Source organism: Euleptes europaea, chromosome 4, assembly GCF_029931775.1.
Source record: "Euleptes europaea isolate rEulEur1 chromosome 4, rEulEur1.hap1, whole genome shotgun sequence".
NCBI classification, from domain to species: Eukaryota; Metazoa; Chordata; class Lepidosauria; order Squamata; family Sphaerodactylidae; genus Euleptes; species Euleptes europaea.
The window spans coordinates 90,130,615-90,145,379 of NC_079315.1; the positions used below are offsets into that span (position 1 = coordinate 90,130,615).

Sequence of the window (14,765 nt, forward strand, 5' to 3'; positions counted from 1 at the left end):
ACCTATAGAATGGCATGTTAACATAAAGCATCCATACTGATCCTTCTGAAGCTCTAGAATATAGGCCTACGGAAGGAACATTGTAGATGTTTCATGTGAATACTAGTTTAAGCAGGCCTCCTAAATATGTCCTGCTAGTTCACAGCAATATGGCCTAAATCCAGAATTTGTTACCTATTTCCAGCGTACAGTGTCAGATTTGTTGATGCTATAGGTCAGGGGTGGGCCGCACTTTTTGTCTTAGTGCCAAAAAACAAATCTTACTGGGGAAGGTGTTTGTGTGTGAGGAGGGGGGGGTTATAGTTGGCCAGACACACTGGACGCAAGCTTGGCTCATTCCCTTGGCAAGGAGAACAGCCTCTACATGCCAAACAAAATGGTCAGGCTCTGACATGCTGCTGTTTAGCGCACATGTTAGAAAATGGGTGGTCTAGCCAATATGATTTCAATATAGATTGACTCTCCGACTCAAATCAAGGCCATATAAAGACTACTGCCAAGTCTCCCACATTCTGTCTGGTTAAGGGATTAAAAACACTAATGACTGTAGTGCTTGACTCATACGGATAGGAGTTATTGCCAAAGTTCATGCTTGTGGTAACTTGCCTGTCACTATTCTATCCTTGTACTACTTTCAGCAGGATCTTTATAGATCATTGTGTCAACATGTTAACCCATATAGATCTGTTACAGCGATTTTCTAAGGTAAAATATAATAGTATGCATTTCACCCGAAGAACACAAAGATCAAAATCAGGAACAACACGCATGGTTTATCTGTTACTTTTATTTTATTTACTTATTTGCTTCATTTATACTTCACCTGTATCCCCAAAGCAGCTTACATCGTTCTGCTGTCCTCCATTTTATCCTCACAACAACCCTGTGAGTAGGTATGGCTGAGAATGTGTGGCTGGCCCAAGGTCACCCAGCGAGCTTCCGTGGCAAAGTGGGGATTCGAATCTGTGTTTCCCAAATCCTAGTTGAACACTCTAACCCCTACTTCAAGCTGCTTTCGCCAAGGAGCCCTGAGAAGCTTATACCTGGTTCCCCGGCAGTCTCCCGTGCAGGCACTGGCCTGTACTACCTGAGCACTTATATTTGATCATATGCTTGTTCCAAGGAGCTCAGTGTGCTGTGCATTGTTCTCACCACCCAAGCAACCCAAGCAGCTATTTGAGGTGCCAGATCAGCAACAACAGGAGAATGTGATGGACAGTCAGAGCGTTACAGATGAGGACCTGAGAGAGTGGAGTTCAAATCCCACTAAGCCATGGAATGACTGCAGGCCTCAGCTAGCCTATCTCGCAGGGTTGCTGTGAGGACAAAATACTGCCGGGGAGGGGGGCACGCACACTACCTTGAGTTCCTTGGAGCAATCCCGGCATACAAATGTACAGACATAAAAATATTGTTGAAGGCTTTCACTGTCAGAGTTCATTGGTTCTTGTAGGTTATCCGGGCTGTGTGACCGTGGTCGTGGTATTTTCTTTCCTGACGTTTCGCCAGCAGCTGTGGCCGGCATCTTCAGAGGAGTAACACTGAAGGACAGTGTCTCTCCGTGTCAAGTGTGTAGGAAGAGTAATATATAGTCAGAAAGGGGTTGGGTTTGAGCTGAATCATTTTTTGCAGGACAATGATTTTTGCAGGACAATGACTCAGCTCAAACCCAACCCCCTTCTGACTATATATTACTTTTCCTACACCCTTGACACTGAGAGACACTGTCCTTCAGTGTTACTCCTCTGAAGATGCCTGCCACAGCTGCTGGTGAAACGTCAGGAAAGAAAATACCAAGACCACGGTTACCCAGCCCGGATAACCTACAATGTACAGACATCACTTCCCCGACCCCTACCACCACCACCCGGGTGCAGGGTTGGCTGCAAAAGTGCGGAGTCCGCAGGGGTGGCCTGGGAGAATCCACCCCCTTCTCCCCCGACACCGCTGCCGCCACGCTGGCGTTCATTGGCACGGCGCAGGAGAAGAGGAGTTGGGAGCGCTCAACCCCTCTTCCCCTCCCCTGGCATCTTCCCGACAACCCTGCGAGGTAGGTACGATCGAGAGGGAGAAAAGGCCTGATTGGCCCAAAGGGAGTTCCATGCAGGGCGGGCACTGGAAGCCTGGTTCCCCCAGGCGCGACCCGGAGGGCTGGCAGCTTGCGGCGCCGCCTGGGTCCCGACCAAGGAGGGCCGTGTCTGGCCACGCCTCCCCGGGGGGCCAAGCACGAGTCCGCCCGCGGCCAGCCGCGTTCCGGGGCGCTGAGGTCAGCGCCGAGCCCCGCCGAGGAGCGTCACGGAGGTGCGCTCAGGCTCCGCCTCTGGCGCGCCCCCTCGCCGAGGTATCGCAGAAAGTCCCGCAGGCGCGGGCAGCCGAGGAGGAAGCGCAGCGCCGCCGGGTCGCTTCTTGGGCACGAGGCGCGGCCATGGGGCGCCCCGGCCCGCCGTGCCTGTGGACCCTGGTGGTGAGCGTCGCGCTGGTGGTCGCTTCGGACCCAGGTGAGGAGGCGATGCCCCAGCCTGCTTAGGGGGGGAGGGGGGGAGGGGGCGCCCTTGCCCTCCCTCTGGTTGCTTTCGGTCGCCCTCGCCGTGGGCAGGGGGCGCTTGGGTTCTGGCAGCGGCAGGGGTTTTACTCCGGGTTTACTCCACGGAGCGGAAGTTGAACTCCGCTGGGCTTAGGTCCCGCGGGCGCTTGCGGAAAAGGGCAGCCTGATCCCTCGGCGTAACTTGGGCAGGTCAATCCCACGGGATTTTGAAGGGCTTGATCCCGAGTAAGTGTGCAGCTTTCGGGAGGTTGTCCATAAGCAATTTATTTCTGAAGTTCGGTGTCCCTTTGGCTTCGGTTCTCCTTTGCCAAGAAGTGTTTTTTTTTTTTTAAAAAAAAAGCTTACCTTGAATTACTAGAAAAGAGCAAGAGTCCAGGAGCACCTTAAAGACTAACAAAAATATTTTCTGGCAGGGTAGGAGCTTTCGTGAGCCACAGCTCACTTCTACAGAAAATGTTTTTGTTCGTCTTTAAGGTGCTCCTGGACTCTTGCTCTTTTCTACTACTGCAGACAGACTAACATGGCGACCCACTGGGAATTATCTTGAATTACTAATCAGACCCAGAGGCTGTTTTTCAGTGCATGATTATCCCTTGAAGGCATATCGAGTTAATGGGTAGAGTACTCTTGAGCGTATGCAGAGTGCTCTTCTGTCACTGTTGGGTAGTTGTAACTGGCATTCAGATACTTAAAGGTGAAATTTTTAACCTACAATTTTAAAGCTTTTTCTACACTGGTGAAAGCCTTTCCGTGTTGATTCATCTGCTTTGAGTATTACAGAGGATGGGGGACATTAAAAAGAACAAACTCAGCTTGCCTGGAGTGCTGGCCAGGCGGGTTGGACTTGGTAGTTACCCCTGCATGAATTGAGTGTGCCCTTGAACACACCCTTCACACTACTGTTTGTTAGAGGGAAGGATAGGACTGTAGGGGAAATTGTTGTTGGGGAACCTTGTCCCCACACTGTAGATCTTCTCCATGATGAACTCCTTGTAAGTTTGCAAAAGAACTTTGTGGTGTCCCAGAATGCAGTTCAAAAACCACAGATTTACAACGTCTCTGAAGGCACCTGAGTGTTTCAGTTCAAAGTCCTTTTGTAATCCTGTACAAATGACATGCACGTCTGAAGGGTGAATGTGCATAGAAGGAAAGGGAGAGTGAGCATGCTGGCTCCACTCATGACCAAGTGCACTGGCCCATCCCAACTGTGTGCACATTTGTTGTGCGCAAATATGGTGCTGTGGCCAACTGTGCATGTGTTGGCTCTGTCCCTGTGACTGGGAATGTGGCTTTTTGAACATTCCCAGGAATGGCGCCCCACACTCATAGGACACTGTCCCCATGAAAGGCAAAAGTGCGCTGGAAGAACCAACATGCTCAGTTGTGAGTGAGGGATAGGACCATTTGTTTGCTCCTGCTGCCCCCCCCCATGTGTTAGCCCTTTCTTCCAGGCTTTCTTCAGTCCTTGAAATCTTAAATTTATTTATTTTTACAATTTAGAACAGTGCAGTTCAACCCAAGCTCAGGACTCTCAGGTAGGCTGTGCATCCTCCCCTGCCGCATCGCCAGCAGACCTTTTTTTGTGGGTGTATGTTGCTATTTGCTGCTGTTGCTCATACACGCGCACAGAGAGCCAGGACATCTTGCGTCTCTTTGTATGCATGAGGAGAGTGGCAGTAGGAGGGCAAGAGAAGTGAAGGCAATTCCCTCTTAGCATAGGCAGGTCAAGACACTGTGGCTTATACTCTGTTATGTGACATCATAAGAGTTCATGTTGGGTCCCGGGTCTGGAAAGGCTGAAGACCACTAGCTTAGAGCAGCATTAGTTTCCTGCTTTCTGTGTGCTCCCCAAGCTAATAAGGCTGGAATCAGGGATGATAAATGCCGTCTGGGCTCCCACACAAAGATTCCCCTTGGATCCTTTCACAGTCTGAAGAACGTACACAAAGTGCTTGATTGGAACAGCATGCTGCTGCTGTCCTTTAGCGGGGCCCTGCCTGGGTTCCATGGTGATACAGGCCCCCTTTCGGCAGCCCCCAGCCCCAATGACTTATCTGCCTTCTTGTTAATGGAAGCTGACTGTTGTGTATCACTTTGATCTTTTTTGGAAAGAAGTCTTGTAATCTCATTAACATCATCCACTCCTAAGAAATTTCTGAGAAATGAGACCTTTATTGCGAATATCAAGGCAAGCGCTCTTGCATAAATCTGGAATGTTGGCTACATTGTCCCTTGAACATATATTAACTGCTTTCTATTTCCAAAGAGATAGTGGTCTCTCTCCATACACACACACAGAAGAAGAAGAATTTTATATGCCAACTTTCTCTACCACTTAAGGCAGAATCAAACCGGCTTCCAATCACCTTCCCTTCCCCTCCCCACAACAGACACCCTGTGAGGTAGGTGGGGCTGAGAGAGTGTGACTAGCCCAAGGTCACCCAGCTGGCTTCGTGTGTAGGAGTGGGTAAACAAATCCAGTTCACCTGATTAGCCTCTGCCACTCATGTGGAGGAGTGGGGAATCCAGATCAGAGTCCAGGGCTCCAATCCACCACTCTTAATGACTACACCACGCTGGCGCTCTCTCTCTCTCTCTCTCTCTCTCTCTCTCTCTCTCTCTTTCTCTCTTTCTCTCTTTCTCTCTCTCTCTCTCTCTCTCTCTCTCTCTCTCTCTCTCACACACACACACACACACACACTTTTCTAGCCTGTCAACTTCGGTGAATCTTGTAACCTGTTCTGCACTCAGCACCATCCATTCCAATACAATCTGCAACACATGCTGTATCTCTTTTTAAGACTGCCAACTACAGGCTGGGGTCTTCTCTATCATGCCTTGTAACATCTTTTTCTCTTTTACCTGCCTCCCTTTTTTTTTTTTTTTTGGTTTTTGTACTAAGCACCCAACCTGATTAAGAGTTCTGGGAAAGTCAAAAGCTCACTACTTTGCATGATCTTTGTTGATCCTAATAAAAATGTAATACACTGCTGCGGCTTTTGGAACTCAACTGTAATGAGGATAATAAAGCTCTGGTCTGGCTAAGTGCTCTGATGTGCTGGCTGCATGCCCCAATATTGTTCCTCCTTATGCCATGCCACCCGTGTATATGGAGCTTGTTGGCATAAACAAATGATGTAGGCCTGAAGTTCAACACGGAGAGAACTGGAAGGACGTGGCAGGCAAGGTGAACAAGGAATGCAAACATACATTTATTTATGTACTTTATAGCCGCCTTTGTCGCTGCGACTCAAGTCAGTTTATAGAATGAAAAACAATGCAATTATGCAGCACGAAACATCCAATGAGCAAGGCAAAGAATTAGTAGAGAATGTGAACAACAACTGGCTCGGCAAGGTAGTGGCATGACAAAGGGAAATAACAATGTAGTAGAAACAAGGTTATACCCAGAATAATCATTGCAGTGAACTACAATCCTCCTCCATTCTACTTTAGTTGTAATTCCTTTATATATGGACAAACCAGTCAATCTGACATCTGTCCCAGGGAAGATACTGGAGCAGATTTTAAAGGGGTAAGTCTGTGAGCACCTGAAGGACAACTTGGTGATTCGGGGAAGTCAGCATGGATTTGTCCCCAACAGGTCCTGCCACACAAACCCTTGTTTCCTTCTTTGATTGAGGGACAAGTTTACTGGATTGTGGGAAAGTCATCGACGTTGTTTACCTAGATTTCAGTAAAGCTTTTGACAGGGTTCCCCATGATGTTCTGCTGGGTAAACTGAAGGACTGCAGCCTGGACTATAGGATAGTTAGATGGCTAGGGAACTGGTTGGAGAACCACACCCAAAGAGTAGTTGTCAATGACATATCATCTGGTTGGAGGGAGGTGACCAGTGGGGTGCCACAGGGCTCGGTCCTGGTCCTGGTACTTATTCAGTATTTTAATAAATGATTTCAATGAATAAATGATGAGGGGTGGAGGGACTACATTAAATTTGCAGATGACATCAAACTGGGAGGAGTAGCAAACACCACAGAATAGAGATAGGATTCAGTGAGATCTGAATACACTGGAAAAGTGGGCAGATCTGAGCAAGATGCAATTCAACAAGGATAAGAACAGAGCTCTACATCTGGGTAACAATAATGAGAAGCTCACATACTGGATGGAGGATACACTTCTGGGTAGCAATGTATGTGAACAAGATCTTGGGGTATGGGGGAATGTAAGCTAAATATGAGCAGTCAGTGTGATGCAGTGGCGAAAAAGGCTAATGTCTTGGGGTGGATCAATAGGGGCATAACATCCAAGTCGCAAGATGTCATAGTCCCACTATACACCCAATGGTCAGGCCGCACCTGGAGTACTGTGTGCAGTTGTGGAGGCCTCACTTCAAAAAGGATGTAGACAGAATGGAGCAGGTGCAGAGGAGAGCGACGAGGATGATCAGGGGCCTGGAGACCAAGCCATACGAGAAAAGGCTGAGGGACTTGGAGAAGAAGAGATTAAGGGGGGACATGATAGCTCTCTTTAAGTATTTGAACAACTGTCACTTAATGGAGGGCAGGGAGCTGTTCCTGTTGGCAGCAGAGATTAGGACTCGCAAGAATGGGTACAAATTATGAGTGGAAAGGTACTGGCTGTATATTAGGGAGAAAATTTACAATAAGAGTAGTTCAGCAGGCTGCCTAGGGAGGTGGTGAGATCCCCCTCACTGGCAGTCTTCAAGCAGCTGCTGGACAAACACTTCTTAGGGATGCATTATGCTGATCCTCCACTGAGCAGGGGATTGGAGTAGATGGGCTATCTGGCCCCTTCCAACTCTGTGATTTTAATATAAGTATTTAAACTTTACTGTACTTGGATACTGTACTTGGATACAAGACACACAAGTGATATTGGTGTTGGAACCATGGGAAGTTGTGGGGGTGGGGGGAGTTCTAGCCAGTTCTGGCCTGCAGTTTGAGAATGTAGAATATATGAAAGCTTGTCTATATTAGTTGTAATGTTCTCTCGTTTGCACAGGGCAGGAAATGTTTAATCAGTGGCTGAACATACCATGCAAAGTGAATCTTATACTATCACTGCAAGTGCTGTACTATGTTTGACACAATGTGTGTGTTTAAAAAAGTAACAGTTTGGTTATCATGCATTGCATCTTCTTATGGTGCTATGGTTAGGGTTGCCAATCTCCAGGTGGTAGCTGGAGATCTCCTGCTATTACAACTGATCTCCAGCCAATAGCAATCAGTTCCCCTGGAGAAAATGGCCGCTTTGGCCATTGGACTCTATGGCATTGAAGTCCCTCCTCTCCCCAAACCCCACCCTCCTCAGGCTCCACCCCAAAAAATCTCCTGCCGGCGGCAAAGAGGGACCTGGCAACCCCAGCTGTGGTCCTATCTGCACTTCACTGGGGACCCTAACTCAATTATTGGGGGCTGGTGTTTTGCGGTAATGTGAGCGTTTTATTTTGCAGGCATGGAAGAAGCAAACAGTCCCTTTTGAGTCCACAGTAGTTAGTTTGCATGATTAAAAAAGCAAAGCACCGTATAAAATTCCTTATGGTGGAAAGAAATGGAATGTGTTTAAAATGCAGTTGGAGGGAACGAAGTTCAGGTTGTGACTTCCTGGGCAGGGCCCAGGGCTAAGATTTCTAGAGGATAAGAAGGTACATGGCTATAATCTGGGTCCAATTTTCTCGCCTTCCACTTCCTACTATTATTTGTGTACCCTCTTACTCAAAGTGAAAACACAGACCTTTTTCATTCTAGTTTTTCAAGAAGTTTCAGGTGTGTTCTTCACACAGCGTGGCCTGTGCTTGAGCAGCATCAACAACAAAAGAAAGTGCCCTGGTTTTGCATGAATAACTACTCAATGAGTAAGCCTTTAGTCAGTGGGCCCAGTTAGCAACAAGTAGTAATAAACTAACCACTCAAAGGGATTAATTTGGCCATGAAACAAGAGTCTTGCTGTAGTAGGGTTTGGTCCTTATTAACTGTAAAGTAAAATCTATTCATGTTAATAGGCAGTAAAGAGTACTTTGTCCAATGCTCAACCTATTTGCATTTGATTAGGGAAGAAGTGTGTGTTCCCAATGCCAAGTTTGTTTTATCATGCAGGACAAAGAGAGCTAGGGTGGGCACAGTGGTGCTTGCTCATTGCCCGTCCACACAAGTAGCAGATTGAGCATGTAGCTCCCCAGCTGTGGCGCTGCCATAAACCACAGCCCCTCTGGGATAGAGTGGCATTCTCATGCAGAATTGGAATGATCATGGAGGAAATTGGGTCTTGGGAGAGAAGAGGAAAAGGGTCGGGTACAGGAAGCCCCTTTCTTACCTTCTGATTCTCCTCTACAAATTACCCCATAGCTTTGCTTTAGTAAAGTGTGGGTTTGGGGAAAGTGCTTTGGCTGGCTAGGATGGAGGTCTGTTGTGACCTACTAGTACTTCATATGTATCTCCGTTAAGATGGAAAACTTGTGTCCAGATGACTGAGGCTTAATTGATTGAATTCTCTCTCTCTCTCTCTCTCTCACACACACACACACACACAAAAGCCTAGAATGTTAGAATATTAACCTTGGCATACTAATTAGCTACGTCTAATTAGCTACGTCTCGGAATGCTTTTTGTTTTGTTTTGCAAGGGAAATATTTGATCATGTATGTCCCCCTGTGAGGGTCTCTGTCTTTGTGTCTCTGCTTTCCATCACCTGCGGTGTTATCAGTGAACTCGTAAAAGCAGTTCACACCTTCTGATCTCAGGCGCCAGGCCTGATGGCCCATGTATCTTCCCCCCCGCTGTTCTTCCTGCCAGTACTCCCTCAGGCCGGTGCGGCCTTGGAAGTGTGATAGCCGCACCAGACTTCCTGGGATCCGTCTGATGTTTTGTATTATGCCAAGCTTGTAACTTCCCATAACAATAAGTGTGAACCCCAGTGCCCCAGTGCCCTGGAGTCAATATATTCTGTAAACCCGTATAGCCCCTCACTTGCAACTTTCTACCTGTGCCTGTCTCATCTCCTGAAGGCTTCAATAAATCTATTGTTTCTGTATCAACGTCTGAGCAACTGATTTGGAGAAGCAAACTCAGAGAGGGGGGATCTCTCACATTAAGTTGCAAGTCCTTGCCTCTCGGACTGCAGCTGTACCGCTTTGGACAGAATGTCAGCCGACGAGGACACTACCCCTATCCCCGATGCCCCCAAGGAACCGGACGAGCCGGAGAAGCCGGACCCGAAGGAGGAGGGGGCCAAGCCAAAGAAACCGATGGGTCGCGCCCCCGACCAAGATCGGGACGGACGTCCCCGGGGGCTTACTTATTGGCTGGACTCTCCCAAGGGCTGGTCGCTCTCGCGGACTGCGGCGAAGGATCGCCGGTTGGCCTTCCCCAGCACGGGACTCGAAGGGGACCCGGCCCGCAAAGAGGCCCTCATGGAGGAAGAACGAAAGCAGTGGCAGGAAGACCGCCGGGCTATGCAGGAGCAGATGGAGACCATGCAACGCGTAATGGGTGAGATGGCCACGGCCCTAGATGCGCTGAAGTTGCAACCTCCAGCCGGTGCTCCCCCAGACGGGGCGCCGGTAGTTCCGCCCGCAACCCCTGCCCCCCCGGCCCGTCGGGACCTGAAAGTCACGTATGACGGGTCGGGGGACCAGTTGACCTTTTTTATGGTCCAAGTAGACATTTTTATGCGGGAACAAGGCCGAACCTTCGTTTCTGAGGAGTCCCGGGTGCAGTACGTGGCTTCCTTACTGCAAGGAGAGGCGGCTGCCTGGATGGTGTTGCAGTATGAACTCCGCTCGCCGGTGCTGCGAACCCTGGACGAGTTCATGGTAGCACTCCGAAACCGTTTTGAGGACCCGACTCTGGGTGAGCGGGCTAAAGCCTCCCTGATGCAACTGCGCCAAGGGACTAAGTCGGTGGCGCAGTATGCAAGTGAGTTCCAGTCACTGGCTAGCCGAATTCTGGACTGGAGTGAAGCTACCTTGGTACAATGTTTCAGGGAGGGTCTCAACCCAGACCTCCAACATTGGGCCTTCATGCAAGGGAACCCCCCGGATGTGGAAGGTTGGGTTCGCCATGCTTCTGACATCGAGAATCGCAAACAACTCCTGAACTTGTCCAAGCAACGGCTTGGGCGAGACCCCAGGCCCCGAAGTGACCGTGGCCGGGAACTCCGGCAAGGGGGTGGCGGGGGGCTCTCGGCCGCGGAACGCCGCAAGCGGTTCGAGGCCGGCGTCTGCCTGATCTGCGGGGGAAAGGGTCACTTTGCATCGCAATGCCCCTCTCGCTCAGGCCGTCCGCCCCCCCCCCGCCAAACCCAGGCCGAGCCGACGAAACCGGCCGCCGACAGCCAGCCTCGCCGCAGAAGTGGACCACTGAGCCGGCGCTCCGGCGCACCCTCCGCTCTCCACGCGCGCCCCCAGGATGGGGCATCCGACTCTACAGTCCCATCGGGGTCCCGGATTACAAATACCGTCTTTGATTCGGACGGCTCCCCGGAGGCCACCACCCCGTCCCCCTCTTCCAGCGAGGAGGAAGAGTGGGAACAGCCGGCAAACAACGCCGTCGGTCTGCTGTAGAGGGGGCTCCGCAGCGGACCGTCCCCATCGTTGTGCAAGGAGCTCCACCGATGGTAAGCGCCCAAGAGGACAATGTATTTGTGCGTGTTCATCTGTCCCTACCCAAAGGGGGTCCCCCGTTAGAGGTCCCCGCGTTGGTCGTCTCGGGGTGTGCCCGCACCATGATAAATGAGGAAACTGCCAAGAAGTTGGGTGTCCGGCGCAAGCGGCTTCCGGGACCCCTCCGTTTTTCCCAAATGGACGGGAGTGACTTTAAACGGGGCCCTGTGACCCACAGAACTGCAGCCGTGATTATGTCCGTGGGGGAACATTGGGAACGGTTGTATTTCACCATCGCCCCTATTGTAACCCCTGTGGTGTTAGGGATGAACTGGTTAAGGGGACACAATCCCTCCATTGATTGGGTTAAACGGGTGCTTTCCTTCCCCGACAACCCCTGTGGGTTGCATGACAAGGAACGGGTACTCAGAACTCCAGCCGCCACACTGGTAGGGTCCCCCGCCCCAGGCTCTCCTCAATTACCCTCCGAGTACTCGCAATTTACCGATGTTTTCGATGTTAGAGAGTGCGACGAACTGCCTCCCCACAGAGAAACGGACTGTGCAATCGAGATTGTAGGGGAAGGCAAACTGTCTAAGGGAAAGGTTTACCCCATGAGCCCTAGTGAAAAGACTGTATTGCGAGACTATCTGGATGTCAATCTGGCGAGGGGTTTCATACGCCCCTCCAAGGCTCCTTATTCAGCCCCAGCTTTCTTTGTAAAGAAAAAGACGGGAGATTTAAGACTGTGTATTGACTTTCGCAGACTGAACGCAGTCACCCAGTCTAATGCTTACCCCCTCCCTCTTATTCCTGACCTTCTAGCACAATTAAAGGAGGGGCGAATCTTCACCAAACTGGACTTGGTAGAAGCCTACCACCGCATTCGCATCAAAGAAGGAGACGAACCCAAAACGGCCTTTTCCAGTTGTTTTGGGATGTTTGAGTACCTGGTCATGCCGTTCGGACTTTCGGGGGCTCCGAGTGTCTTTATGCAATTAATTAATGAAGTTTTGCATGATTTACTGTTTCGGGGGGTGGTGGTATTTCTCGATGACATTCTTATTTACTCTGAGACCATGGAAGAACATGTGCGCCTAGTGCGGGAAGTGCTCCAGCGGCTGCGGGAGCACAAATTGTATGCTAAGGTGTCCAAGTGTGAATTCCACCAACCTTCTATTACATTTCTGGGGTATGTGATTTCCCACCGGTTCACCCTCAAACATGTCCCTGGCAAAGAAAATGCCCTAGCCGATGCTTTGTCACGACTTCCCCAGTATCGCAACGATTTCGATCGCCCCGTCGACTCCCTGTTCACTCCCGAACAGCGAGGGGAAGTCCCTGGCTTGGCCGTCACCACCCGGTCCCAAGCCCGCCAACCAGAGACCCCCCCTACGCTCAAGGGTATCCCGGAAGCATTCCAACAGCGACTCCGGGACGCCTCCTTACAGGAGGAGGAGCACCATCTCCTCCCCACTGGCCTGGAACGGACCAACACTTGGTGGGTGCAAGGGGGGAAACTATATGTCCCATCTTCCCTTCGCAAGGAAGTATTGGGACTTGTACATGGGGCCAGGATGGCGGGTCATTTTGGTTTCATAAAAACGCTTCACCTAGTTTTTCTTCTGCAGCCTGATTCCCTTTCACACAGAGGTCAGGAGGGGAAGGTATGATTTGACTGACATGGATAGGGTTGCCAACTTCCAGGTAGTAGCTGGAGATCTCCTGCTATTACAACTGATCTCCAGCCGATATAGATCAGTTTACCTGGAGAAAATTGCCACTTTGGCAATTGGACTCTATGGCATTGAGGTCTCTCCCCTCCCCAAACCCCACCCTCCTCAGGCTCCACCCCAAAAACCTCCCGCTGGTGGCGAAGACGGACCTGGCAACCCTAGACATGGAGGCATTTCTCTTTCTTTCCCCTTTACTGTACTGCATGATACTAGTGCTGCTGGTGTTGTCGAGCAAACAACCTCTTTCCCATCCACACCTCCCCTGCCCCAAGCTTCCGCTCCTCTTTCTGGGGTGCTGTGCTAGGGAGTCTCATCATGCCTGACTAAAGTCTCATCATCCCTGACTAAAGTCTAGTGAGACAGAGAGGTGAGGTTCTCTTCCCTTGGTCCCCTGCTAGGTCAGCAACAGTATGTCCAGCACCAGTGTGGCACATTAAGTGAGGGGGAAATTGCGGGCGGGGGGAGCAAAAGAAACCAGGATTAATAATGAAAATGCATTAAGACTTTTGAAACAAAGATAAATAAGTCTGCTCACTGCTAAAAAATGTTAGATGTTTGCAAATTTTCTCTCACCTTTGTCTTTTTCCTCCCCTGTAGTGAAAAATCAAGCTGCCAGATCGAAAGGGAGAACTTTCATTCGTCAGAGGATCAATGCAAGCAATAGCTCAGAAGATGCATACGGTGTGGATGAGTTTGCAGCTCAGATCCTTACTGGGAAATTGACTACAGTTTTCCTGCCTTTGATCTATATTGTGGTGTTCGTTGTTGGCTTACCAAGCAATGCCATGGCTCTGTGGGTCTTCTTGGCAAGAACCAAGAAGAAGCATCCAGCAGTGATCTATATGGCTAACCTGGCACTGGCGGATCTGCTTTTTGTGGTCTGGTTCCCCCTGAAGATTGCATACCATGTCAATGGCAATAACTGGATCTTTGGGGAAGGCCTCTGCAAAGTACTGGTTGGGTTCTTCTATGGGAACATGTACTGCTCCATTCTTTTTATGACCTGCCTCAGTGTACAAAGGTACTGGGTAATTGTGAACCCCATTCTTCACTCAAGAAAGAAGGCAGACATTGCTGTGGGAATTTCAGTGGCAATATGGATTCTGATTTTTCTGGGCACCATCCCATTGTACCTTGTCGACCAAACGGTTTATCTCTCTGACTTGGGCATCACGACTTGTCACGATGTCTTACCCGACACGGTCTTGGCAGGCGACATGTACAATTACTTCCTTTCCCTTGCAATTGGGGTCTTCCTATTTCCAGCTGTTCTTACATCTGCTGCTTACATTCTCATGATCAAGACTCTGAATGCTTCCATAACAGATGTGAATATTGGGAAGAAACGGAAAAGAGCCATCAAGCTCATCATTACAGTACTTTGCATGTATTTGATCTGCTTCCTGCCTAGCAACATCCTGCTTGTGGTGCACTACTCCCAGATCAAAAACCACCACGTTGGCGATGTATATGCATCATACATCACAGCACTGTGCCTGGCTACTCTGAACAGCTGCATCGATCCATTCGTCTATTACTTCGTTTCAAAAGACTTCAGGGACAATCTTAAAAATGCGCTTCTCTGTAGAAGCGTGCGCGCCACAAAGAGGATGCAAGTCTCCCTCTCTTCAAACAGATACCCACGGAAATTCCCTTCTTATTCGTCTAGTTCAAACACGACTAGGTCAACGTACTAAGTGAGTATTTGGGGAAGGCAGGAAAGCCTCAACCTGTGGGGCAGAGAGCTTTCTGCTTTTTGAAATGGAACTCTGGCAAAGTTTCATTCACGCTAGAAATTTATCCGAACTGGCAACTCCTGCTCTTCTCTTTCCTCTAGGAACTCGTGGCTTATGCTAGCAATCTTGCTCGCAAATGGAAAGATAGGCAGTAGGATCAG

General features: G+C 49.6%; 1 protein-coding gene across 1 annotated transcript; it reads left to right on the plus strand.

Moving 5' to 3' along the window:
- Nucleotides 1–1,828: 1,828 nt before the first annotated feature.
- Nucleotides 1,829–14,565, plus strand: F2RL1 (F2R like trypsin receptor 1). The gene is made up of 2 exons (XM_056849026.1): nucleotides 1,829–2,498; nucleotides 13,466–14,565. Exons 1-2 carry the CDS (start codon nucleotides 1,829–1,831, stop codon nucleotides 14,563–14,565), a joined length of 1,770 nt encoding a protein of 589 aa, XP_056705004.1.
- The last annotated feature ends 200 nt before the right edge of the window (nucleotides 14,566–14,765 follow it).

Excerpts from the sequence above, each read along its gene's own strand:
- F2RL1 (XM_056849026.1), top strand. The coding sequence starts at position 1,829 with ATGTACAGACATCACTTCCCCGACCCCTACCACCACCACCCGGGTGCA. Across the intron at positions 2,499-13,465 it reads GGTGGTCGCTTCGGACCCAG|TGAAAAATCAAGCTGCCAGA; the intron begins GTGAGGAGGCGA and ends CCTCCCCTGTAG.